Below are 13,023 nucleotides of genomic sequence, written 5' to 3'. Positions count from 1 at the left end.
AAAAAAGAATTTATTTCTCTAACATACATCCAGATTCCTTATATTTAAAATGATAACCATTTCACATTACCTGATGAGGTTAATTTTACTATCAAATCATCCAAAAACATTTTCTAGCTAATGTCTATAAGGCACTGCAGTAATGAGGTTGTGACTGTCTTAAAGGACAAAGCACAATTCTTGTCCTCAAGGGGCAAATAAATATAGCTACTTGCCCCAATGCTTCTTAGCAGTAAAAATTCTTAACTGTAAGGTAGAAAAGGCATTTTCCCTTCTCTCAAGTCTCTTGAAGGGTACACATCGGCAGCAACAATGCCAACAGCCAATTGCCAACAGCTAGATATTCAGGCCACTGACTCTAAATAATTCCTATACACCAGACATTTATACATTATTTCAATCCTCAATCCTATATACCAGACATTTATACATTATTTCAATCCTCAAACCAAATCTATAAAGTAGGGATTATTAACTCCCATTTAAGAAATGAGAAAAATAAGATTCAGTGGATAAAGGACAGACAAAATAATAAAGTCAATTGGAGACAGGATTTGGACCCAGGTGTCTTGATTTGAAATCCTGGGCACCACCCTTTAGAGAACATTTGTAGCCTCATAAAGTTCTAATTTTCAAAGCACAGTACTGGAGAAAAATCTGATTTCAAAACTCAAGAAAAAGGTTCTCATCCAGTTCAGTCAATTATGAAATATTATTAGCATTTTTCAAATCCTTGCGTGGTGGGACACAGAAGGGACAGGCACACAAAGCATGTTCATGAGCAAGCAGATGCATGGCCCCTAGAAGACTGGCCTATTTTAAAACACTAATATGGCCAATAATGACAGCAGTAACAGCAACATTGTGTGTACACAGTGCTCGTACACGTACTGGCACTGTGCTAGGAGTTACACAGACTTACTTGATCCCCACAACTACCCCACGAATCTAATACTATTATCCCCTCATCTTACAGGTGAGGAAACTAGCACAGAGTTGAAGGGTCTTGCCCAAAGTAATTATTACCCATTGTCAAAACAATTCAGGCACTGACTCAAGTCCAAGTTCTTAGCCATTAAAATAAAAATGAACCCGGAAAAGGATGAAGACTTGGAAAGAGTTTATTGCATGAAAAAAGTTAAATAAATCATAACAATTTAACCTCAGATTTAAGAAAGAGACTCTAAATCAAAAGATGATAAAAAGCCACTCTGATCACTGCAAAATCAAAGAAAAAGCAGCATTTCCTGATGAGTTTTGTTAAATAAATATTATGACAGGTTAATTAAAGTACTTGTAAAAATCTGCTTCTGTGAAGAACTTTAAAAATGAGATAGACCCACATTTGTCCAAAGGCAATTTTGATGACAGGGAAGGTTCTAATAAAGAGTTGGGATTGGCTGTCTGCATAAAACTCCCTAACACAATGAATTTAAAATTTTATTCAATATGAACCTGAATTAAAATCAGCATCTTTGGCAGTAAGGTTTTTTTCCTTAAATATTTATTTATTCATTCAAGATCTGAGGTGTAAGTCAGAGGTGGGGTGTTGGGGGGGTGGTGGTGAGAGGATTCACTATAGACAGAGCAGGGAGCAGAACAGGCAGGTCTATTGAAATATACTGCCGAGGGGAGCAGCGAGACAGGAGAGGTCTGTTGTGCCTTGTGGGTCAGCTCCCTGGACGGGGATGGAACTCATGTTGCTGTGGCTGTATGACTGTTTTCTCTCTCTCTCTCTGAATTTAAAAGCATAGTAGGGGCAATTCCTACTCCTTGCTCCTTCCTTTGGGCATACTTACAGTAGTACTTGCAGAATTCACAGAGTTTAGGGTTTTTCCTTCAGTCAGAAATTTTTTTCTCATAAAATTTTTGTTTTCTCATCTCATTTAAGCAGATTAATGTTCCCTGAAACTTTTCATTCATATCTTTCAGCATATTACGTATGGCATCCTGAAAATGCACTAATACAACCCTACTCTTAAAAGTAAGATAGCAAAATGAAATTTTTTATTTTTAAAATTAAGACATCTCAACTATTTGTCTTTCAGAGAAAGCTGGTACGGCTTAACACAGTTACAACAGTAAAACAAAAAATAACTAAAACATGCTCGAGTAAGAAAAACTGAATCAAGGTTAAGTCTCAAATATTGTTTGTTATTTTTCTGATCCTTAAGAACAGAATAATCTGAATAGAAAAATGACATCATAGCAAAATATAAGAAAAGATAGAAAATATGTCAGTCTAAAACTATGTCTAAAAAGTAACTTACCGAAGTTTCCTTCCTTTGCTGGCTTTCCTATCTACTTTCTTGTGGATTTTGCTTCGTAACTTCTGGATTGCAAGCCACTGTCTGGGAAATTCACAAGAAATGTTATGCATCATCACTAACAGAAGTAGTTATACATATTGACAAATTGGAATTTCTCTCATTTACAACCTTGCAGAAAGAAACCATCAACCCACATCTAGCTCCTCAAGATAGGGAAGAACCACAGCGACTAATCAATTGAAGAGGATTTGTGCAGTGGTGAAAAAACAACTGGCAGCAGGGGAAATTCTACAGCAAATTTGGTTAACAATGCTCCTTAGTATATGGAGTTGCTGTGACAAGCACTAAATTTACTAGTCTGTAGGAAAACCCATCAAACTGAGTCAAGCTGCTGAGGATCGCTTTTAATGTCTTAACAGGCAGTGCTTGTATAACTATTACTGCAACTGCTGTTTGAACATGTGAATTCTTTAAGTCGTGTTCTCTTGGTTAATGCCCAAGTCTTTTTCTCATGCTTTCCATTTTTTTTAACTATTTACTATTGGTGCCACTTTTGTGGTCATTTATTTAATCTGTAATGTTTCAGATGTGTTGCTAAAAGGGCACTTCTCCCCAATGAAATCTTAATAATGAAATACTTATCACACCTAAGAAAATTTACAATAATCCTTCACTATCAAATATTCAGTCTTCAAATTTCCAAGTCTCAATATTTAAAAAAAATTTTTTTTGAAGATTTTTTATTTATTTATGCATACAAGAGCTGAGGGTATAGGCCTGGCTGGGGATCAAACTCATGCAGCAGTGGCTACTGACAGCTTCATAGCGCTGAGTCTTAACCCCCTGTGCCACCAGGGAAGCCCCATAAAAAATGTTTTATTAGATTAACACTGGCTTATAACATTGCATGTTTCAGTTGTACAGCATTATAAACTGACATCTGTACATTCTTCATCATAATGACCACTAAAAGTCTAGTTTCCATCCACACCCACAGATTTGACACCCTTTGCCCATTTTACCCCCAGAGACCCAAAAACCCCTACAGCAGCCACCTATTTTCAGATAGTCTCAATTTGACAGCTGGTTTGTTTAAATCAGGATTCAAACAAGACTTACATATTCTGTAGTCATTTTAAATTGAAAGGAATTACATTTTCAAATAAAGGATACCAGGTGAAAAAAAAGCTCCATAAATTGCTTATACGAAATATGTGAAAAAAAGAAAAGAAACAGCAGCAGCGAGTCATCTTACCTGACTTATACAATGAAAATTCAACATAGGGGGAAAAAAAATCTAGGGAAATCCAATTACTGTAATCTTAATATAATCTTAATTACCATAATCTATTTTATTGTACAGTCAGATAAATGTACAATATAATCACCACTTAAATGCAATTTGCTCTATCACATTAAATTTATAGCCAACAGCTCTCCATAGCATTCCAGGAATACACAAAATATCAACAATATCCTATCCCTAAAATTCTAATGTTTTGTTCAAATAAAATTATTTCATCAACACAAATTTTTCATGGCTTTCTCAAAATGCCGCTCTGCCCAGAATCCCACTCTGGCACTTGCAGCTTTTGTTTCCTTTCATGCTTTTGCAAATTATGGCTCATAGCTATTTAAATGTACACTATTCATTAGGTAGCACTCTAAATGCCCTTTTTATTTTCCAACCACAGGATGAAGCATACACACAAGAGCCTTCCTTCACTACTTTACATTCTACCCTGACATCTGCGTAATGCTGCCGCGTTCCATTTCTAATTGTGCTGAAGCTCTTACTGGAGGGGTGGAGGTCTAGATTAGGGCAGACTCTAACAAAGCGGACTCGAAGACAAGCAAGGAACCTGTTGTGCACAGTGCCACATTCTGACAGCTGAGAGCACACGTGGGTGGCTGTTTTTTATCCACTGGTCAGAACTGATACAGATACAATCACAACCCAAACCAGAAAGCAAAGAGACCAAGAAAGACCTGGGCTCTTTGCAAAAAAACCCTAACACAGATATATATAAATGCATGCTTTATAATTTAAGTAGATGCTTGTAGTTATATTTAAAGCAATGTAGGGTAAACAACTCAGATTTCCATCACTTTGTCTTTCTAACTCTTATATCCTGCTTCACTTCTGTAACTATAGGGCCAATCACTGCCTTGGAGGCAAGACTGAGGGAACTCAAAGAGGAATCATATTATATATGGCTGCTTGCAGGAAAAGAAAGTGATGTCTCCATTACCTTCCCATTGCCACCTGGTCATTGGGATCCAAGGAACTGGTCTTCCGTTCTATGAGTTCTCGAAGGAGCTGTGGGAAGGAAAGGAAAGCAACTGGTTTGTTTATCATCTCCCAGCACCTCCTGAATTTAAAAAGGGCACAGTAGGAATTTTGAATGGTATAGTGACAGCTCTAAAACCACAATCAATAAGGGACAACACAGTGGCAAGAGCCCGAATACTCATGAACCCTGTCATATTTATGTATCTGTAAAATGGTGGCTGTGGGAGGAGCTGAGAATAGAAGTCCATTTGGAAGACTTATTGTACTGCAGTTCATTTCAAAAGGATCAATGAGTGTGCAACATTCCCTTCATTGTTTTTATGATTAGTTTTGTCCACCTCATCGATATCAATGGAGAATCTTTAAAAGGTCAGGTGGGAAAGTCTCTGTGGCAAAAAGGAAAATGCATCCGCTTCTTAGCAATAGGAAAGTGGTACATGGTTAACTTCTGACCTATAACCTCCCACAGTGAGGAAGGTCTTCCTCAGGCAAAAGCCTTTATTACATATAATTAAAAGTGTGAACTTCATCCTCTTGCTTTCCATAGCTGGCATTCTACCACATATACCATAGATGACACCCACACATTTACATCCATAATTCTGCAAGGGAACCTAAAGGAAGTCCTATGTGCACACTGTAGATACAAAACTGAGAACCAGACTCATCCCATACAATTAACTCCATGGGAACTCTAAACTACTCTTTTATTCTCCTCTTAACCCCAGGTACTTCACTGCATGAAGTCTCAATCTGTATCTTTCACACAGACTTAAGGATCTGCACTGGATATTAAAGTCCGAGAGAAAAAAAGGCCATGAATTTAAGAGTTAAACATTAAAGGAGTATTTTATATTACAATAAAACTAGGTATTTCTCCTATCCAAATGCTATATGCAGGGAAAATCGCAGCAAAGGTTAAAACTCCAAAGATCTTTTGAGAGAAATCTAAGGGAAGACACTAAAATAAACTAGTTCTTGCTAATCATCCGTCAATAATATAGGCTTGACTTTAAAACTTGTTTCTTCACAAAGAATAATTATTTTGTAGGTACGGCATGAAGCAATACAGATATTTCACCAAGTTAAATAGCCGAAGTCTGTGGGAGGATATAGAAGGAGTAATAAATTCCTATGAAAGTATACTTCACTCTCTAATTTTCATTTGTTTATGTAAGTAGGCATGGGAAGAAATAAAAACAAATGAATAAAAATATTCATTTCCATATAAGATGAATCTTTATTGGAAAAGGGAAAAGAACATCAATCGAAATTTAAAAATCTCCAGTGATAATTTTTTCATTTGCTTATTTTGGACATTATTACTATAGCAATTATGTTTAAAAATGTGGGGACCACAGGCCACTGGTTTATTATCACTAGAAAACAGCAGGCTATTTCTCTACCCTGTTTATCTGATTGATTCCCAACATCTTTCTGGCAGCCAATCTATCAGTTTATCTCTCCTACTTCATCACAGTCACTTCTGGCAGCTAAATACAAGATCCAAATCCAGTGTTACACAGACATACGACACAGTAAACCTATGTAACACTGCTATTCTGTAAACAGCTGCCCTAAAGGCTAAGCAAAAATGGGATTCTGGTTCCTAGTCAATATTCTGTCAAAAGCAAGGTTGAGAGGAGAGAAGTCGGAGAGTTTAATGACAATTTTTTTTTTTTCATGAAGAGGAAGAAAAATTAAAAGAAATGAAATAACGGACTGCCTGAATTTCACTGCCCTTAGCTTAGTCCAGCCACATAATAAACTACAACCACCCCTGCTTTTCCTAATGGTCTGTGATCCCTCGAGACTGGGAGCAAATGCTCATGGAAAGCTGCCCCAGTGAAACAGGGGTGATCCTCTGAGTAAAGGCCCAAAGCCCCTTCCTGAAGGCTGGGAGTTGGTGCCATATCACTGCAGTGCATCTGTCATGGACAGAGGGCTCCATTCAAAATCTGGGTGCAGGATTTACTCTCAATCACCCTGTGTCTTCACATATTCTGGGTCACACTGTCACTACTCAAGTGCCCTAGACAGCTATTTTTTAAGTTTTTCATGATCAGGAAAATGGCTTTACTGATCTGACTAAGTCTAGTTTATTCACTCAAAAAATCCTGCGGCATACAAGGTAGGAATAAGAAAACACAAGTAAACAAGTATTCTATAACTACTGCTATTTCCCACAGCTACCATTAAGGCTTAAATTTGATTAAGAAAACTGCTCTCCAGGGCCCTCCCTGGTGGCTCAGCGGGTTAAAGCACAGCACTAAGAAGCTTAAGCCACTTCTGCATGAGTTCGATCCCCACCTGCCCCGGAGGTGACCACATGGCGTGGCAGACCTCTCCTGACCGGCCCGCTGCTCCCCTCAGTAGTGTACTTCGCTGATCTGCCTGTTCTGCACCCCACTCTGTCTCTGGTGAATCCTCTCACCCTCCGCATCTCTGGCCTATACCCCAGTTCTGTATGAATAAATAAATAAATCTTAAAAAAAAAAAGAAAAGAAAACTGCTCTCCAAAAAGTTACTGAAAATGAAGCTTTAGGGGACTCCTTGCTGACATAGGGGTTAAAGTCTCAGCTCTATCAAACTATTGCAGCCACTGGGCATGAGTTAGATCCCCAGCCAGAGAGCTGATCCACATGGCCCAGCAGACCCTTCCTGTCTGTCCCCTGCTTGCTGTTCCCCTCAGTAGTGTATTTCAGTCAATCCACCTGTTCTGCTCCCCACTGTCTCTGGTGAATCCTCTCACCCCTTCTTGCACCCCAGCTTTTGTATGCATAAATAAAAATAAATCTTTTTAAAAAATGAAGCTTTGGGGATATTGCTGAAAACATTAATTTTGTTGTTTCAGTTCAATTTTTAGCTCAATTTTATTTAAAATAAACTTATCCATTAAAACCCAGGTTTCTGTAACTGTTATTGGAGCTTTTTATTTAGATGCAGACATAGTATTTGCATTTTTTTCTATCTAACTTGGAAAATGGAGAGATGTATGAAATATTTTTGTTCTAGTCTGTTATAATTTCTTCAGAGTCAATTAAAAGATTTCATTCTCTCTAGATCTCAGAAAAAAATCACAGACATAGCAATATTTCCAGGTTAAGTCCACAGATACCTATGTAACTACAGAACTGAAGAAAAGCACTGATAATACTAGTCACCATCTGACAGGCATTTAAAACACTTTACCCATAAAAACATGTCCCAAGATCAGTTAAAAATGGCAGATCAGACACATTATTTTATCTCTTCTCCCTTCTCAAACCCTCTGAAAGACAGTTGAAGAATAAATGTAATAACCCACAAGAAAGAAGAGAGAGGCCTCTCTGGGGCTTCAAGGGTTAAAGCTTAGTACTTGGAAGCTACCACAGCCACTGCAGCACGGGTCAAACCATGGCCAGGGAGCTGACCCACATGGCATGACAGACCTCTCTTGTCTTCAGACCTCAGCAGTTCATTTCAGTAGATCTGCCTGTTCTACTCTCCACTCTGTCTCTGGTGTATCCTCTTACCTCCCCCCACCCCCGGCCTGTACCCCAGCAATTGTATGCATAAATGAATATATATTTTAAAATAAAGAGAAAGAGAGAGCATTATAATAAGCTCACATTTTCCTAAAATTTTCAAAGGTAGTCAGGAGGTGGAAGAGTAAAAGGAAGTTATCACCCAAGCGCCCAAAAGGAATAAAGGTGAGGGGGGAGCTAATCAGCCCCACAGAATTCCCATAGGATGAGCTCTGGGAGAGGCAATTACTATGAAAGGTAGAAAAGGAGTACATTACTTATGAACATTTAGTCATAATATTGTACACACTAGCTTGTTTCCACAACGCTATGACAAAAATATACCAGGGAATGGAGGAATGAATTGTAGTGGGGGTGGGTCTTCTCCATTACTTCATGCACATAAGCGACTAACCTGCACTACTACCTCCACTCACAGCGATAAAGGAAGCTTTACTCTGGGGGAAAAAAAAAAAAATCAAGTGACAGAAGCTGCAGACTGAGGGCTAAGAGGTAGAGAAGGGTGAGATGAGGTACAAGGGAAAGGCTCTAAGATACTCTTGGGTCCTTCTGTCTCCTTCCTCTACCCCATACACACAATGATAGCACCCAGATATAAAATGGCCTACGCAGGAGAGCGGAGGAGTCTTTTCTGAAAAAATTAAATGGCCAATTTTCCCATTCCCCAGATTTCCAATTTCAACATTTGAGAATATTCTAACCAAAGGTTAGTTCTCAGGATAATTATATTTAATGTAGCCAAAAAACTCTGACCAGGTTTCAGAGATGCTTTTCAAAGGTCACATCTTAAATCCCAACATATCTTAAGTCTCAGAAATTGACCAAAACAAAGAGAAAAAAGGGGGACCATGAAAAGCAATACAAAGATTAGAAACCTCAAAAAGAACGAAAAAAGAACTACAGTGGACACCTTTAGAGAAGATATGCTTCCACAGAGTAAGATACTAAGGAATAAAACAAGAAATTATTACAAATATTTTTAAATTTCAGTAACACTAATAGATAAATGTACAAAAACATTCTCAGATATAAAAATAAAGGCAAACAACTGGGGGTAAAAATAATGACTAATTATATACTAGGGGGGTGGGATGGGGAATGGGATAAAAAGTGGGGTGGTGGGTGGTATACTGTACTATGGTGATGGCACACAGGTGATTTGGTGATGAGAAGCCCACAGGCATTACAACTGAGATGGAAAAAACACAACATGATGCAAAAATAAACTATTATATTAAAAATAAAAATATAAAAAAATAAAGGCAAAAAGATAACACCTACTTCCCGCTTATATATGAGACATGGAAAAAAAAAAACAGAAAATAACCTAGAACGTCAAGAAAATTACAAGAAACAATAAGGAAAATTTTCTCAAACTGAAAGACACCAATGAAAAAAAGTCTGTTTCCCAAGACACATCATTATGAAATGTTGAACGCTAAAAGTAAAGAGAAGATCCTAAATAGTAAGAGGAGGAAAAATTAGGTCACATACAAAGAGGCTGACCACATGTCCCAGTTTACCCCAGAGTCCTGGTTTATACCCCTTGTCCTAGTATTTTTTCTGGCTAGTATCTCAAATGTTCCAATTTTGACAAAAAGTTACCTAGTCGCCCTATATATTAAGGAATGAATATCTAAATGGTCTTAGACATCTCAAACAATGCAGATACCAAATGACAGCAAAGCAATGTGTTCAAATTTTTGAGAAAAAGGGGGTTCTCCCTGGTGGTGCAATGGGTTAGAATGCAGCACTGCAAGCTGACAGCTGCTGCATCAGCGTGAATTCGATCCCTGGCCCCGGAGGTGACCCACATGGTGCAGCAGACCGCTCCTGTCTCCCCTGCTGCTCCCCTCTGCAGTGTACTTTGTCAATCTGCCTGTTCTGTTCCCCTCTCTGTCTCTGATGAATCTTCTCACTGCCCCCTGAATATCTGACTTGTACCCCAGTTCTATATGCATAAATGAATGAATAAATAAATCTTTAAAAAAAAACTTTTGAGAAAAATGACTTTCAACCTCAAATTCTGTAACTAAGTATAAGTGTTAACATTTTCAGACATGCAGGGGGCTCAAAATTTACTTTCCCCACTCTTTCATAGAAGATGGGTTCAAGGCCTCCCTGGTGATACAAGTGTGAATTAAGTTTCAGTATTATGAAGTTATCCACAGCCACTGCAGCACGAGTTTGATCCCCGGCCAGGGAGCAGACCTCTGTCTCTCCTGCTGCTCCCCTCAGCAGTGTATTTCAGTCATCCATTTGTTCTCTGTACTTGGTGAATCCTCTCACCCCCAAACCTCTAGGGCCTGTATCCAAGTTCTTGTATGCATAAATAACTTAAAAAAAAAAAAAACTTCAGTGAAAAGAAAGCATATATTGATAACAAGAAGGAGAAAGGCAAGTGATGTCAGAAAACAGATCTAACTCAGGAATGAAGCCAAGTTAGGTAAGTCCTAGGATCTCAGATGACCTGGTCCATGGGCAGCCACTCCAGAAAGGAGCAGCATAGATGAAACTTGAAGAATGGGGATGTGGGGGAGGGACAAAGAGGGGGAATGGCAGTCTATTTTATATATTCAAGGCATCTGTAGTACATGAGAAAAAAAGATACACCTAGAAATTAAGCAAATCTCTTAAAACAGGTATTAAATAAACTTGTAGGAAAATATATTCACAGTACATTACTTATGAACATTTTAGTCATAATACTGTACACACTAGCTTGTTTCCACAAAACTATGACAAAAATACACTAGGGAATGGAGGACGGAATTGTAGTGGGGGTGGCGGGGTGAGGGGACTTCACTGACATGGAAAGTCAAGACGATTCACAAATGACCAAAATTCATAAACAGCAGTGTAAACCCATTAACTAAAAACGTGCAAATAACCAAAGTAAGCCTAAAATATGAGAAGTTACTACCCCTTAGGATTTCTTGGCATCATCACGTTTTAACATTTTCTAGGTAATGGAACCCTCCCCAAAATTTATCAATAATTATTTAGCAATGTTCAGAGGAACAAGTGTTGCTATTTCTGAAAAATCTTCTTGTCTGCAAACTCCTACTGAGAAATTTTAGTTTCTACAGGGGAAAAAAGGGCAGGAGGGTTAAGGGTATATTGATTAAAGCCCTTGGGAATATTTTCTTGTTCCCCAAAATAAAACACAGCAATACACTAGAGAAAATACCAATAACATTTATTTTGACTTGCTGCAGACAATGTCAAATAATTGGTAACAGTCTTATTGAGATAAAATTCACTTACCACACAATTCACCCATTCAAAATTCATTGTATTTCTGTAAATTCAGAGTTGTATAATCATGACCATAATTTCAACCCCCTTAAAAGAAACCCCATTTCAGGGCCCTCCCTGGAGGCACAATGGTTTACTTAAAGCATAACACCATGAAGCCACTGCAGCACAAGTTCGATCCCTAGCTGGTGGTGGTGTGTGTGTGTGTGTGTGTGTTCGATCCTTAGATCCTTAGCTGGTGGTGTGTGTCTGTTGACCTACATGGCGTGGCAGACCTCCCCTGGCCTGCCTGCTGCTCCCCTCAACAAGTAAAAAGACAGTGGGATTGATAATAGACTATCATCTTCAGTATACAAAGAACTCTTACAACTCAGTAATAAGGACAACCTCATTAAAGAATGGACAAAGCATCTAACTAGACATTTCTCCAAAGAAGATACAACCTGCTCGTGCAACAGATTAAAGCGCAGCACTATGAAGCTATCCACAGCCACTGCACCACAAAGCCAGCCCCCAGTTGGGAAGGTGACCCACATGGCTTGGCAGATCTCTCCTGGCCCGCCCTCTACTCCCCTCAGCAATGTATTTCACTCCATCTGCCTGTTCTGCTCCCCACTCTGTCTCTGGTGAATCTTCTCACTCCCCATACCTCTGGCTTGTATCCCAGATCTTGAATACAAATAAATAAATCTTTAAAAAAGAAGAAGACATACATGGCTAGTAAGCATTAGAAGATGCTCAACTGCATTAGCCATCTGGAAAATGCAAGTCAAAACCATGTCTCTACTCCACATTCACTGGGATGACTATAATCAGTCATATAATCTAAATGTGGACAAGGGTGAAAAATAAACCCTCTAACACTGCTGTGGGATGAGAATGTAAAGTTGTAGAACTACTTTGGAAAACAGTCTCTGTTGTGTGTACCGGAAAGAAATTCTGGCGTGTACCGGAAAGAAATTCAAGCAAATGTACAAACAAAAACGTGATGAACGTGCACAGCAATGTTACTTGTCAATAACAACAAAGTGAAAACAACCCAGATGTCCCTCAACTGACCTGCTGATAAACAAAAATGCTACATCCATGCCACTGAATATTCTTCCCTGTAAAAGTGAAGTACGGATACATGCTGCAACACGGATGGGCCTTAGAAACATGATAAGCGAGGAAGCCAGTCATACAGACCATGTGTTGTATGGTGCTGTTTATAAAAAAAATATTCAGAATGTGCTTACAGATGAAGCCAGAATGATAGTGGTTCTGAGAATACGTGGCATGGCAATGCTAGGATGACAGCTAACAGGTTAGATATGGGGTTCCTTTTTTTTTTTTTTTAAGATTTATTTATTTATGCATACAGAACTAGAATACAGGCCAGAGGTGCAGGGAGTGAGAGGACTCACCAGAGACAGAGTGGGGAGTAGAACAGGCAGATGGAGTGAAATACACTGCTGAGGGGAGTAGAGGGCGGGCCAGAAGAGATCTGCCGAGCCACGTGGGTCACTTCCCTGGCTGGGGACTAGACGTGTGGTGCAGTAGCTGTGATAGCTTCATAGTGCTGCGCTTTAATCTGTTGCACGAGCAGGGAGGGCCCTGGTTGTATCTTCTTTGGAGAAATGTGTAGTTAGGTGCTTTGTCCATTCTTTAATTAGGTTGTCCTTATTACTGAGAA

The 13,023-nt window shown here is 38.8% G+C and overlaps 1 protein-coding gene across 2 annotated transcripts in view; it reads right to left on the bottom strand.

The window, feature by feature from the left end:
• AATF (apoptosis antagonizing transcription factor) overlaps window positions 1–13,023 on the bottom strand; it is a 93,981-nt gene that overhangs the window by 26,474 nt on the left and 54,484 nt on the right. For both annotated transcript variants that reach the window (XM_012726704.1, XM_012726705.1), the window contains exons 9-10: window positions 4,523–4,590; window positions 2,271–2,351 (exon numbers count right to left, since the gene is read on the bottom strand). In XM_012726704.1, coding sequence (XP_012582158.1) covers window positions 2,271–2,351; window positions 4,523–4,590 — 149 coding nt within the window. The remainder of the gene's footprint in view (window positions 1–2,270; window positions 2,352–4,522; window positions 4,591–13,023) is intronic.

Source organism: Condylura cristata, unplaced genomic scaffold (assembly GCF_000260355.1).
Source record: "Condylura cristata isolate star-nosed mole 26May11 unplaced genomic scaffold, ConCri1.0 scaffold00017, whole genome shotgun sequence".
Lineage (NCBI taxonomy): Eukaryota > Metazoa > Chordata > Mammalia > Eulipotyphla > Talpidae > Condylura > Condylura cristata.
Note: the sequence above shows the minus strand (reverse complement) of the source record. Positions and strands in the feature narration are given on the sequence as shown.